The sequence below is a fragment of the Amphiura filiformis genome, chromosome 5, assembly GCF_039555335.1.
Source record: "Amphiura filiformis chromosome 5, Afil_fr2py, whole genome shotgun sequence".
Taxonomy (NCBI): Eukaryota; Metazoa; Echinodermata; class Ophiuroidea; order Amphilepidida; family Amphiuridae; genus Amphiura; species Amphiura filiformis.
Window position 1 is genome coordinate 80096941 of NC_092632.1, and position 15649 is coordinate 80112589.

Below are 15649 nucleotides of genomic sequence, written 5' to 3' on the forward strand. Positions count from 1 at the left end.
AAACGATTACTAGTTCTGAACTTATAGGCGTATTTCAGCTGTGTTACTTTTTGTGCAGACTTTTATTGGATATCTTCCATCACACAATAGAGGATACATGTAGTAAAAAATCCCCATCATTTATTATCTATTAAGTAGGTGTGTTCAACTGTTTTGGTTTGTTGGACTTCCTTCTTCATACTTTTTTAATGAAAAAATAGTGCTTTTATTTTTTCACTTCCTTACAGATCTCAAAATAAATTAAAACAATGATCAAAGCTACATATTCACCATGCATTTTTGTTTATTTCATGAACTATTGTCTTTCTAATAATTATGTACCAGAGAAATAGGTGTAAAAATACATTTAGTAATGAAGTATGAGATAATGAGTGCAAAAAGACCATTTATTTACAGTCTATTGGCAGCCACTAGTCTTTTGAGAAGGCTTTTGTTCAGACCTTCATTTGGGGGACCTTTGTCAAGGCCATTTGGCACCACTTGTCAAGAGGAATGAAGAACACCTTGAAGTTAACAAAGATCAGGGGCACAAAGGCCAAAACTGAAAAACTGCAGGCAATGGCCCTGACTGAAATTCGAGTCCAGCTTGTGGGTTAATATGGTGCCTTCACAAAAGACTACATTGTAGCATTGACTGACATCGGCTAGTCTTTCCTGAAGGCTTTGGGTGTGAATGCATTGATGCGTCAGTCACAGCTTTCATGAAAGAAACAGTGTCTGCCAATAATAAACTATGAACACTTACACTCCTTTAAAAGCATTTATAAGTCAAGGGTTTACATGTAGGACCTTCTTTTATTTTAGTTTTATGTTAAGGGTTTACATGTAGGGTCTTCTTTTATTTATTTAATAAATAACAGACATTAACGAGGCCTTATCTGCAATAGCTGCCAAGTGTCATATTTTAGATAAATTATCAAAATGTCTATGGGGCAGCTATTGCAGTTAGGCCTTCTGGTCCTAAACCCTTGATTAGTGGACTGGATACTCATCATATTTACGGGGTGGAAGGTAAACCAGTAGCAGCTACTAAACAATTTGGTCTACAATTACTCTATCCTGCATCCGCTAATCCTAAGGTGCGCTAGTCATAAATGTCACTAGTCCAAGAAAAAAATGGTCGCTAGTCCTAATGGCTGCAGATTTTCCATTGCTAAGGTCTTGTAAACCTTATTTATTTTTGGACTTGTGAACCATTTCCTATTTTTTCGGACTAGCGATCCGTATTTTTGGACTAGGGAACCTTGGCTATACATTGGTTCCCCTCAAGTTCAGTAGTGACGTAGGTGCATATTTTAGTGGGCGCCCGTATTGAATCGTAAAGCGATAGTTAATTGTGTAGCAAAAAGGGTGGTTCGTGTGGCGCAGCCATGAAAAGACATTGACGTCACTGCTGAATTTGAGGCAAACCAAAGAAAAGTGCCTAGAACATTTCCAATAATTCCATGCAACTTTTACAGCCTGTAAGGAACTATGCATTACGATTACATCACATGATGTCAGAGTCATTTGTTGAGGTCCTTATTATTTTAATAATTGGAGCAAACATTTACTAGTTAGTTTATGCACCACATAAATTACTATGCAAGTATTTAAGTTCTCATCAAATGTTCACCCTCCAGAAAAGATTTTCTTCAAAAATTTAATTGTTGACATAATGTTGGGAAAGTTTTCAATGCATGCAGTGATAGCCCTACTACGGCCTTTTGACTGTGGTGGTCCAAAACCATGCTATATCGTAAAACCTGGCTTTTTCCAGAGAACTGCTAAACCCAGACTGCTAATTCCCCCTTTTGGGTGGAGCGGTTAGTGGGTTTTAGCAGTTCTCGGATATAGTGTGTTTAAAAAGCCCTATAGTACGGCTAGCGAGTGATGCGACAGATAACAGATGCCAGCTGTTGACTTCCAAACCATCATCCTCTTTGTCTTTCACGAAACCAGTATCCTCAGTAGTACTGCTGCACCTGGAAATTGGAATAAAATAAAATAATAGCCAATGATTAATTATTACACATTATTATCAGGATTATGGTATCTAGGCTGTTTGTGTGCCTTAAGGGGTACTACACCCCTGCCCAATTTTGTGCCTATTTGTGCATTTTTCTCAAAAATTATAGGGCATTGGGGACAAGTAAGATATGTATATTATAGGGGCAAGGACTACAACTACTGCACTGGAAATTTTATATCAGCACAGACAACAGTTGTGGAGTTACAGTCAAAATGAGGAAAACCAATATTTGATCAAAAATCAATAACTACTTGCTTTGAGTTGCTGAATTTTCAGTACAGTAGTTGGGAGTCCTTGCCCCTATACATATCTTACTTGTCACCAATGTGCTATAATTTTTGCGAAAAATGCAAAAAATAAGCACAAAATTGGCCAGGTGTAGTACTCCTTAAAGCCTTAACCCTAACACCAGTAAAAACCACAAAATACCACGATGAAAAATTCATAACATGCATGCATCCCAGGGTCTGCGATGACGCAATCAACCGAAGTGTGATATGCTCACAGAATTGCTGGCGGGCAGCAATAACCCGAGCAGCTACCGGTCCGCGATCCTTCGCTTGCCATGCGAGGGGTCAAAGGTTCGAATCCCGGAGGGGCCAAGTCAAAAATTCTTCTTCTTCTTGAAAAATTCGGATCTTTTCTGACTTCCGATACCAAAAAGCATGGGTCAGTGTTAGGGTTAATGTACTATCTTTTTAAATTTTTAGATTTTCCTTCCAAATTGATAAATTATTGTAGCAGAGTCATGATATGCTATTTCAATAGGTGTGAGGTCAAAGGTCATAAAGTCAAAAGTAGTCACTTGCAATCATTTTGCAATTTTAATTTTTTTTTATGAACTGTGAGAGCGGAGACAGATTTAAAGCACTAATCTGTAATTTACTAAGTCTACTAGTCGTGGATAGTTTCATGGGCATAGCCATCTTTTTTAGTAAGGAGGGCAAAATAAAACTTAGGTGGTACACAAAAAAACTCTGCATTGCAAAAAAAGTTGCATCATACAATTATACATAGAGAGGTTGTTTGTCTTTGAGCTTCTAAAAAAGGCTTTATTGGGACGTAGCACGCAAAAATTTCGTATTTTACACTATTTTCGGTCATGATCAGGTTTATTTCGGTAGAAAAGGGTTCCTTGTCCCTTTTCTTTTCTTTTGCCCTTCTGATTTTCTCTTTTATTTTTTGTCAGAGGGGCACTTTCATTTCATATATACCTGTCGTGCCTGAGAATTAAATATAGGAACACATAGGATTGGCATTTTGTGTGGTGTGCTGCGCCCATTTGGCTACAACTTTGTAAATGAAATTACTTACATCCTCCTCAATAAGGAAAGCTGTGCTGTTCGGTTGCAGGTGCTTTGCTTCAGCGTGTGTTTATAGTTCAGATTTTTGGAAGATATGCCTTGCAGAATGGACCTTTCGTGTGCCAGTTTCTGGAAAGACAATACAGTATGACATTGTAATTAAAGCCATTGTAACATTTGCTATGGGGAATGCCCTGAATATGTTACAAAATTCTGTTTTTACACGATTGCTTTGTAAACATATAGTAGGCCTACATACTCTGCAAAAATCAAGACTTTATGTTTGCTCACTTGCTGTGGGTTGGGATTGAGACTGAAGATGAAGTCAAAATCATATTTTCCTATAGACGAATCAAATTTCACGCATTCCTGCACCTCAATGGCGGCAATAGCCGCGACGGGGACCAAACTATCTCACCTAAAATGTGAAATGATGCGCCTTGAAGGATATTTTAAACTGCATTCTACCACCCGTGTTACTGCGAGACAAAAGAATGATGACAGTTTACAACACAAAAGAATCTCACATCAAAGTTTAAGCGGGTGTAATCCACCCAATTGGGCACTCACAACACCTGTTTGGTGCATGCAGGGACCCTAATAAGGCCAAATAAAAAAATAAACATGTTTCACGTCCCCTCCCGCTTCCTTTTTTGAGGTTTCTTCAAATATATTTTTATTTTTTGAAATTCGGTTATAACTTTTCAAAATATATGTCTAGGAAGTTAGGATGCCCTCTATAGCCTTGTTAAGATACAAGAAACATGTTAGGAAGGTTTTGTGATCATTTGAGGGGGTGTAACTCTCCTCCTTTTTCCAGGCATTATTGTATACGCTAAAACACTGAGCTCTAAGTATGGCTATTTACACCAATTTTGTGATAAAAAATAGAAAATAAAAGACCCTCTTCCTCCTTTTTTTGAAAACCTGGACGTGAAACATGTTTTTATTTTACTTGGCCTATGGCCGACCAAATCCTGACCATGACTTGGCTCGTTGGATTCGTCTATACTATAGCGAATCCTCACTGCCAGTTAAAATTAATGTTGTGTCGTTTAGTTTTACTTGTGCATTAAAAAAATTAATGAGTTATAAAAAGAAACTCACCTTGCAGAGTCGAGGTACAAACAACACACCCAACATACTCAGCCAGGAGAACGGTATACACATACACGACATACACTGTATTGCAATGATCATGAATGTACAGTCATGACAGTGCATGAACAACAGATCTGTGTGATGCAGTGGTGAATGGGACAAATCTCGTCATGTTTTCGTGTAGTCCGAGGTGCTCTGACGATAACACTCCGATCGCCAGGCAATCTACGTGTACTATACTAGTAGGCCAGTGGGACAACGAAAACGCTACGTGAACGAGCTAGTTTTCGTGGTATATTCGATGTCCGTGGCCTTAAACTGTCCTTATCCATCATGTCATTTGCTTCTCTAAATATTCAGTGAATTGAATACTAATATTACTATTGCAAACTAGTCCAAGCACGTCGCTAAAATGAGGCAAATAATTCGATTTTCGCAACTGGATACTTCTGTCAGTGTTATGACTGTCGCAAAAACAGCTGATCGAGGTCAGAGGTGAAATCTGTCAATCAAACTACTTTCGCGCATGCGCAAATGGCACACCTGAACTTAGGGAAATATTTAGCCGAAGGCATTGAGGTGGTGTGTATTGAAAGCATGAATACGCTCATCACGGTCATGAAACTCCAGCTCCAGAAGATTTCACTTTTTGAAACTTCGACTGCGGAAAGAAATCAGCATATAAATAACAACAGGATACGTCGCAGTGAATATTCTAGTCATCGTCTTTATTATAACACGCAAATTCGATTGGCACTTTGAAGTTCGCAACTTCCGATAATAATTCATGTACGTGTGTGTGTGCAACTGTGGCTGTGCATGCATTGCATGCATGTAACGTCGCGTAACTAGTCGTGACTGTCGAATTTTGCAAGCAATCACTCTCAACTTCAACTTGAGTCTCAAGGCTTGCATGGCTTCAAGTATTGAAGTAAGCTTACATGTAACATCAGCCACAGGGCTTTTAGGTACATATTCTTGGGAGCGGAAGACACCAAATTGGTGTTTTATGACCTTCCTTGAGTTCTTGACATTCTTTAGTTTTGTGGAGAGTAGCTCGTTCACGTAGCGGTTTCGTTGTCCCACTGGCCTACTTAGATTGCCTGGCGATCGGAGTGTTATTGTCAGAGCACCTTGGACTATGGCGTAGCGGTTTCGTTGTCCCACTGGCCTACTTAGATTGCCTGGCGATCGCAGTGTTATCGTCAGAGCACCTTGGACTATGTGGAGAGTGACATTATCATACGGTACAATTCATACCTAGAATATTTTCTCAATTTGAATTTTATCCTTTCTAGGTATGACTGCTTTTACCGTAAAATTTGCGTCAATTCCTGATCATGATATGTGCGCCATGTTTTTTAGGTTCCGCAATTGCCGATTACATATTAAAACATGGATCGAATCCATACATAGGTTCCTCATCCTAGGTTCCAGGATCATGCATGGGTAAAAAAAACTGTGCACGTTAAGCCCGTGCGACAATACTCAATTTGAGGTATGCACGTATATAGGAAGAAGAAGTCACCCATGGAAAACAGGGTCCTGAAAACCAGTACACCATGTCATATGGGCCATGAGTTAGTTTGTTTACACTGCAGTAATTCCCTCAGAACAGATAAAACTTACATGTACCTCAAATCAGTTTTAGTTGCCCTTAAGGGATCTAAAATGAGCGTTTATTGTGTTTCGACAGTATTTTTTGTGGCACATGAGAGCACCTCAGACCTATCGAATTGTATTCTGAATACGAAGCATGTCTTTCTGATATCAAATAATTTTCATTTTTTGAAAATCACAATATAATATAAATTTTATGACAAATTATAAAAATTTGATATTTTGATATATAACAGTCCTCAGTAAATTATATAAATCTAATGATATATTCTTAAAGTGTATGTAGCAGGGAGGAAAAGTCGACGGTCAATTGAAAATTTTTACCTTTCATATTGAAGATATAGATTTTTTTCCCCAAAAGACCTAATTTTTTTTGGTAAAAAAAAAAAAAAAATCCATATCTTCAATACGAAAGGTCAAAATTTTCAATTGATCGTCGGCTTTTCAACCCACCTACATACACTTTAAGTATAAATCATCATATTTATAAAGTTTACTTCAAGTACTGTTAAATATCAAAAATATCAATTTTTAATGATTTGCCATAAAATGTGTATTAAATTGTGAATTTCAAAAATTCAAAATTATTTGATATCAGAATGACATTTTTCAGATTCAGAATGCAATTCGATATGTCTGATGTGCTCTAATGTCCCAAAATAAATACTGTCCAAACGCTCATACCCCAGCCCAGGCTTCCCGTTAGTGTGCGTCATTGCGTCCAGACGCGTTTTTTACAAATTTGGACGCAAGTTCACATGGCTAATCAAGTATTTTTGCGTCCATTGTGGACGAGACAAAACTTCAAATTTTATCATTAATTGATGATAAAAATAAGAAATTTGTATTCTTTTATATTTTAAGATAATAAAAGCCCCAAAATTTTGACCCACCTGCTAAGAATTGAAGTAAATTCTGCAATATTTGTAAATGCAACGTCAGGAAATCGTGCCCTTTTGCATGCTTTCCTAACGATCGTTGTTTGATGGCCTGGGGAAGTCCCGATTGATTTGTTTACAAGCTGAACACGTGCCGCTATAAACGTGCAGTTAATGTTTATTTAATTATTTATCACAACCTGACAATATTCAATTTTTAATATTTTAAGTTTATTTTCTCATAAATAATCTTGGTTTCCTTTATTAGTATTATTGTTACGTTGAATAAAAGCAATTTTAAAGACAAAATTCAAATGATGACCCTTTTTCGTTTTATTTGTGGCAGCGCACTAGTTTTAGCTTTGTAGCATCAACAGCACGTTAATTTTAAAAAAGAAATGCGGAAGTAAAATTAGGAACTAAAATTTGTTCCAGATTGACAGACTTTGCTCATGTTTTTGCACCTGTTTTTGACCACCTTTCGAACCAAAACTGACACAGAAATGAGAAAAATTACCATAGCGAATGGAGATGGAATGTCACAGCGAAAATGCACTTTTTTTTTTTTAACAATCAACATTTGATGAGGTGTAGACCGGGTATGTGTGTATCGTCATAATCGTGAATTTCAGATGGACGCACAAAAATCTGTCTGGACGCAAGTTTTTGCAACCTCGTCAGCAAACTTGCGTCATTACGGACGCACATTTTTAAAACCTTAACGGGAACCCTGCCCCAGCCCTTAATAACTCCAAATTGACATGACATTGAAATTTATTTGCTCAATTTCATACCAAAATCAAGGAAAACATGGTTTTGTTATTGCAAAATAACATAGAAATCACACAGGGTTATACCTGGTTACTCCAGTAGGCCACTTGAGGTAATCAATATTGGTACTTGAATGGCGTGACTCAGTGACTTTCTGCTCATTTTAAGACAGATAGTGTTGTAAACTTGATTGCATATAACATTAATTACAAAAAATTTTGCCAACTGATATCCTTTGTATTTGAGTTGTCATTTGATGGTATTAGAACTGTCATATTGGATTTTTTGTAAACATTAAAAAATGTCAACAAAACATGCTGCTGCAGAACTCTATGCCGGGGTGTGTGTGTCTGAGGGCCAATGACCGGGCCAATGACACACATTCGATGGGTGTAATTACATATAGACGAGAGCAACTGGTAACCAGCGATCTAGCGAACCTGTGCAGTATCGGGCTGCTATTCAATTGCGTGGTGCATGGGTTACGTGTATTTTCAATGTAAAATGCCTATACGGTGATCCACCCAAAATTTAAAAAAAATCACCGTATAGATCCCTGTACTAATCATACATGCCGTATATGCACAGTCTTTCAATTTGTGCCAACGAAAGTGTCCTTGATTGACAGATACAGGGTTCAAAAGAAATAACCCCCCCCCCCCTAAAATTACAAAACATTTCTTTGCATTACTACATGAACTTGACATACATTTGGTTGATTTGAAAAATGAGCTGTGAATAGATGAAGTTGTTTCATTTGCAAAAACAATATTTTTGGTCAAAAATAATCACATTTTGCAAAATGATGCTTTCAGAAAAAGTTGCACTTTACGACATTATATGCAAAACGTTCTCGATATTAATGTTAAGGTTGATTTAATTCTTGGTTTTTGCTTTCACCTTTCTGTCTCTGATCCTTCATGCACACATGCAACCATCATTCAGTGCAAAACAAAGATTTGTTGAACTTAATTTTGACGTAAAATTAGATTTTCTTTGAAGTTTTTAATCAGCAGTTGTTTCAAAATGATAAAATGATTAAAATCACTAGGAAGGAGAAATGAGCTCTCCGCGCATACATTTGACCAAAAAGTTGACCTGTATTGGGTCGGTTGAAGCATCTTGCATTTTGATTTAAAATGATGGCTTTCTTGGATAACTTAGGTGTAACACTCATGATGTAGCCACAAGAGATTTGCTGCATGCAGTTAATTGGGTGGATGCCGACTTCCAACCTCTGATCTCTTTTGGCCAGTCTTTGTCATGTACGCCTTTATTCAAGACAGCCATTGCTATAGATCTTTGCAACTGTTTCAGGCTACCATTTGCAAGTAAATTTTTCATCTCTTCTAGCCAAGGCAACAAAAGAAATAAGCATCACACTACAAACCTTATTTCTACTCCTATAGTGATTTTACCATTTTTGAAACACTGACTGAAACCCCCATTCATGTCAAAATTCATGAAAGATGATTGCATGGGTGACTGAGTAATCGGATACATAAAATTTAAGAAAATAAACTAACAATTAAATCAATCAAAACATTGATCACGTTGATATCGAGAATGTTTTTGTACATTACATGTATAGGATGTTGAAAAGTGCAACTTTTTCTGAAAGCATAATTTTTGGAAAATGTGATCATTTTTGACCAACAAAAATTATTTTCAAAAAAGAAGAAAATTGGGAGGGTAGCAAAAAGATTCCTCTAAATACACAGGTTTTTAAATTGTTCAAATCAATCAAATGTATGTCAAGTTATGCAAAGAAATGTTTTGTAATTTTAGGGGGGGGGTATTTCTTTTGAACCCTTTATGACAGACTTATGGCTATGCTTCAGTGGTCATGAAAGAATTCAAACGATAATCTCTGCCCCAATAATCCCAAGCTATTGTCTAAAACTGCTACTCAGTCTTTAAATTACCGGTAAATGACCAATAGTCTAGAGAAAAAACTGACTATCATTTGAAGACTGAGTTCTGCACAGGGCTCGATTTAGGAGAGTTTTACATGCACAAATGCATGTAACTTTGGCTCTGTGCATGTAGAATTTTGGCTGTGCATGTAAAAGACTAAAAAGTTGTGTAATTTAGCCCATTTTGAGGAAAAAAAACCAGTTGTGCATGTAAATTTTATTTTCTAAATCGACCCCTGTAATGTAATTTTTTTCTTCACCTTTAATCTCATCTCCCTCCCTGCTCTGGCAGTTTATTACAGTACATTGGTTCTGGTTGAGTCAGCATTTGATCAACCAACCTGGGTAAACGAAGAAATCCAGACACAAGCTCACCCGTCTAAAAGTGAGGTTTTTTATTTTATTTCTAAAGACGATTGGTAGCGCATTATTCATGAGATGCTAATTTCTATATTGTGTTAATTTCTGTTGTGACAAACAGTAAGGGTGTGCGATATCGCCCAAGGCGACAATATTTTGAGAAAATATTAATTATGCTTGATCAATAAAAAAATGATGGTGTAATCGGCAAGATATCTGACACATCTGTACAATGCAAGTGAATAGAAATGTTGTTTAAGATTACATCATTGTAAAATATGTACCGGTACATCATTATTTTAAGCTAATTTGTCTTAAAATTGATTGCGATATGATCTGGCCATATCGCGATAAATTTTGACTCAATATTGTGACATGGAAAACCCTGGCAATGCCCACCCTCAGGTAAAGAATTATTTTAATATGTTTGAAAATTGGTGACGATTGAGTTACTGAAGTAGTTAAACTTCCATGCTCTATCTAGTTAAACTTTTATTACTTCCACAGCGTGGTCCGAGCCAGTCTTAAGCGTACACACACAAAAGAGATAAACAATCACGCTGATTAGCTGATCAACGTCTACGCGTAGTAGGCGACCTTGTCATATCAACGCGATCGCAATTCACCATACATGTGAAGTAATAACAAATTAACTTTACATGCTCTATGATTACAGTGAAGTAACTATCGTGTCAGCGTTGTGGATAGTAGTCTAGAACTTAGAAGCAGGTTTCTTTAGCTCAAAATACCCTAGCTAAAATACAAGTTTACATAAATTGCTATCTTTTTCTTGCTGTATTTCAGCTACATGTAGAAAACCTGGGTATTTTCTGAGAACAATACAAACACATAAACTTTTCATGACTCAGTGATGATGCGACCTCGATAGCAATCATGATCATGTATGTTCTATTCACCATGTCCATTGAAGTGCTCCAGAGAGAATTGAATCTACATGTAGATGTGTGTTCGACCCTTACCGTATGCTCCATGACATCTGGACCTACATGCACATGTAGTATGTTGATGTTAAGGGACTATGTTTAAAACTAAATACTTACCATATACACTGTACATTGTAAATGATTTTCCAAAACTGACTCACTTGCTACCTTAACCTGCAAACTTTTCAGTCACCCTCATAGTTTGATTTCTTTGATGATTTTGGGAATTTTGTAAGTGGTCAATTGAATACATTTTAAAAGTACTATGATGTTGTTATTGTTTTACAGCCCAGATTTGAAGCCAAGAAAAGCAGCTGTAAATCAAATTGACTTGTTGATAAAGGCCCTGGAATGTTTTCCTTTGAAACCAATGTGAAGAACTGGTAATATCAAGCAGGCTGCACAAGCTATGGTATCTCCTTGTAATGGCAATGGTGAATACTAGCCAAAGTACTGATGAACTATGCATGCAATCTCAACCTGTTCCAGCACCTCCCCCTCCCCCGCCACCGCCTGGTGTATCACCATCAGAAGGAAAGCCATCACACTATGGAGCATCACCAGACACATGCTACAAGCCTCTACTGGAGTCGGATGATGCATGGATTAGGTATATCCGCTCGTCACTGCAGCATCTGCCAGCTTGGTAAGAAAACTGTTTACAAGTGTGATAGGCTTTGTCTTTGAAAATGTAAAAAGTGCATCACACTTTGCTTATTTTGATGCATCAAATTTGTGTTGAAATTTATGATTAAACCAAAGAGTTTGAGTCGGATGAGTGTAAATGTTAGAAAGTTTGTTTGAACCAATAAAGAAACTGAAAAAGCACAAATATTAGCCTTGATTTAAGTTATTGCGCATGGTGTTCTTTCATTCAAAATACATGGTGCCTTGTGGACAAAAAATTTAATTGGGTACGGTATCGCAGTAAAAAGGCTCATAAAAATTAACTGATATTTGCGATTCACTTTATCTTTTCCACATAAGGTGACTATTGAGTGTGTCATTTATAGAAACTTTCAACAATGGGAAAGATCAACTTGGTTAGGTTATCACATAAATATCAATTCTTTCCCTATTGCACTTTTTTTACTCACCCTGTACAAACATTAGGCTATCATAATTATTATACTGAAAAACCAAACATACTTGGTTCTAAAGTTTTGTGATATGAATTTATTGGGTTTTGTTTACTCCATATTTTTGTGAATCTCAAATTTGCCGCCTTTGACCCCCATTAACCAGATTGTGTCACAATTAAATGATCATACTACCCAAATGAAAATGATTTGTACCCCATGCACAGCATGGGGTATACGAATCAGAAGTATCCAAAGAGAGTGTACATGGATATCCATGGAGGAGCTGTCAAAAATTACGTATTTCAAAACCAGGAGAACTGCCCATTATGAAAATTCACACAAACCCATCATTTTCAAAATACACTGAAACCCCATTTTCCATTTTTGAAAAATACGATCCCTAATGTTTACTTACTTTTGTTCAGCAAAAACCAATTTCCAGCAAGTCAAATTCCGCAATTGTACATGTCTCCATGTTTACATTTTGTGGACTAAAGAAAAAATAAATACCTGTTTCCAAATATTCCACCCAAAGTGTTAAGTGCCAGACACATGTGGGGCAAATAATATTAGAAGTCATGAAGTATACTCTTTTGACCACACACAGATCAGATGTACATAATAGATTAAGCTATTCTTTAATCCACCATAATGTGGTATATCTTAAGCCCGGGATTTTAAGCATGAGTTGGCAACTCTTTCTCATGCCAAGGTTAAATTGATGACATGTCTTGACTTGATTGGCCAATTTACCAAACATATCTTAACAATATAGACTTTAACCAAGCCTGAATGTCACTGGTTAGCAAATGTTCTCAGTACAGATCCAAATAAGTAAAATTAGGTACTCACTAGAAATATTTCGATTCCTATCAGGAATCTTGTTCACTCTGGTTTGGTGAGTGGTGGTGTTTCTAGTTGTTATCGGCAATCTTTGTGACTGATCATGATGAATTCACATGGGTTGCTTGCCGATTGATGATCTGATCGTAGATTCAATCAAGTCTGTACGCCCCCTCGTCCTTGTTCATGGTGGTGTTGCCTCTGCTCCTAATCCAGATGGCCTCTTTGTTTGCCTCTTGGTCGATGACTTTGGCCTCCTCCCACCCAATCACATGATTATTAGTTGCTGTGTGTTCAGCTATGGCTGATTTGTAGGTTTCTGTGGTTGACGCCTTCCTCTGTGCTCTGGTGAAAGTTTTCTCACTAGCTTTATCTGCTTCCGATTTATGTTCTTTTAGTCTCAGTAGACAAAAGGCGACCCGCTTTCTCCTATGTATGTTTTTGGGCAGCTCTTACACGGAATTTCATAAACCGCCTCTGCTGTCTGGAGTGGGTCTCGCTTATCCTTTGGGTGTACAAGAGCCTTGCGGATGGTGGAATGTGGTTTTAGCGATGTTGAATGTGCTCCTACCTGTACCTGTAACCATGCTGTAACACATGCCTGTAACAGGTCTATTTAACAGTGATGAGGTTACATGCTATGTGTAAAGGGCTACATGCTGGAGATAGCACATTCTAATGGTGGGAATTTTGATCACAAGAATTTATGTGGTGGAATAAACACATTTAAACACAGTTTTTGGCAACAAATTTCAACCAAATTGATATTTTAAGTGGACTATAATGGAGTAGGACTTTAAATAATCAAGTTTGGCCACAGAAGACATTGGTGAGTAAGTCATTTGTTGTGAAAAAAACCAGCTGTACATTGAAAGTATGATTTCCTAGTTTGTATGTGGATTGTTATCATGTACCATTTTCCATGCATAACATCAACCCAAAATCTAACATAAATCATCTACTACATTTTTCTGTTCCAGGAAACAAAGTGTTGAAGATTCTACTTCAGATTGGATTTGGATGGTGTGCAATACAAGTGTCTCCTCAATAATTCAAGAAAGGGAACAACCAGTGTAAGTAGAGGGAATGTCCCGCAGTATGCATGTATGCAGGGGTGTAGAGGGCATGTCCCACGGTCTATGCAGGGGTGTGTTTGAAGGGGGCTCATGCCCCCTGTGTTCACTGCAAAAACTGAATTTATAATTAATGTCATAATATAATGTTTGTGGTCAGTTAGGGACCCCTCTCTGAAACATCGGTCAGTTAGGGCCCCTCTCTGATATATGCAGTGAAGCTTCCATTCCTACATTTTGACATCATGACATGGCACATTTTTGAACATGTGTGGATGACACACTAACAATTGATAGCAAATCAATACAAAAATTGTCAATGTAAATATCCTTATGAGATTTGCAATATGGGGTCTTCAAATGTGGGGTGAAGACCTGCTAGGGTCATCATCATCATCAGTCGGCTGCGGAGCAGGCGACTACAAGCTTTCTCCAACTATTGCAGCATCCCTTCAGGAGGTGCTGGACATACTGTAAACAGTGTGCGCGGCCGTCCCGGGTTCCTCTTCCCATGTGGTGGAAAGGGCATATTCTTTCACAGACTCGAGTCATCATCTTCAAGACGCAGTATATGGACGAGAAATTTGAGTTGATGAATCTTGACTCTGGCAACCAGTGGAGTGGTGTTGGTCAGATTGTAGATGGTATCATTTGGAATCCGATCCACACGCTTGATGTTTAACAAGCATTCTAAAAATGATTGCACAACCCTTAGTTATATTACTTTTTATACTCTCTTCAATATCAAGAACCAGTGAGAGCAAATGTTAGAAAATGCGAAGCATGCATTGATTGTATGTATGCATGGGCGCGCACTCCGCATACTATGTGCAGTGCTTAAGGACATGTTCATTTTTCTTGTGGGTTGATGCATTTATATTTACTTGTAATTTCCAAAATTTTTATTTAAAACCTTTAATTAAAATGACTGGATTTGATTTTCTTGTAGCGCAAATGACAAAAATCAATGCATGTGCCCTTTAATTTGTTAACCTGAATAATGCACAATCCCGAAAGGGGAATGCATTGTGGCATGGGGAAAATTTACAGGTAGTAATATGCAGTAATATGCATACATGAATTGGTGCTCATGCATTGACAAAAATCAATGCATAAAATTTACTTATCAAAGATCTGCTGCTATTGGTGCATTGGGTCATGAATTGGGAACATATTTTATGGACCTTTTTAGGATAAATATCTTATGATTGAAAGATATTTTCACTGTTCTGTCACCTGTGTCAATAATGATAATATAATCATTAGTCATATATTGGATTGGCACTGCAATGTATAATTATTTGTAACTGTACTAAAATGTGACCACCCCAGTCAAGTGAATTTTTTTCTCAAGCTTGTCTTTCCCTGTTTGAGTAGTTCATGTGAATCTTAGACTGCCCTCTATAAGTGAGTCCCACAGGTGGACACAGTATGTTTAAAGAGGGAAGCCTTTTAGTGAATGAAACTCTGCTTTCCACAAAGCATGTGAATATATAATTGATCACAACAAAACATAAAATTATTGATCAAAAATAGTGCAATATTTTCGGAATCCTTATGACTAGAGTCAATACACTGCTTCGGTTCAATTACTATTAAATGCATTTTTGTGTAGCCCATGATGTCAACTACTTATGGTAGTAAGTGCAGTTTTGCCCCCCCCCCCCCAACTGGTACCAAACACCCCATCTGAGGGGTCAGGCTCATACACTAATACTCTTCATGAATGATGTAGCCAGTAAGAAG

At 37.3% G+C, this 15649-nt stretch overlaps 1 protein-coding gene and 1 long non-coding RNA gene across 5 annotated transcripts in view; one reads left to right on the plus strand and one right to left on the minus strand.

Annotated features, from left to right (window-relative positions):
* Positions 1-1761: 1761 nt before the first annotated feature.
* On the minus strand, positions 1762-4952 carry LOC140153796 (uncharacterized). The gene is made up of 3 exons (XR_011859147.1): positions 4423-4952; positions 3326-3444; positions 1762-1964 (listed from the first exon to the last, which is right to left on the minus strand). It is a non-coding gene; the product is annotated as an uncharacterized lncRNA (long non-coding RNA).
* Positions 4953-5023: 71 nt separating this feature from the next.
* The window catches only part of LOC140153797 (uncharacterized), a 188918-nt gene continuing 178292 nt past the window's right edge, over positions 5024-15649 (plus strand). The window contains exons 1-3 of one of the 4 annotated variants that reach the window (XM_072176651.1): positions 5024-5714; positions 11194-11551; positions 13811-13903. In XM_072176651.1, the coding sequence (XP_072032752.1) occupies positions 11331-11551; positions 13811-13903 (314 nt within the window). In that variant the 5' untranslated portion in view covers positions 5024-5714; positions 11194-11330. The remainder of the gene's footprint in view (positions 5715-11193; positions 11552-13810; positions 13904-15649) is intronic. The other 3 variants (XM_072176652.1, XM_072176650.1, XM_072176653.1) reach the window with 3 other exon arrangements.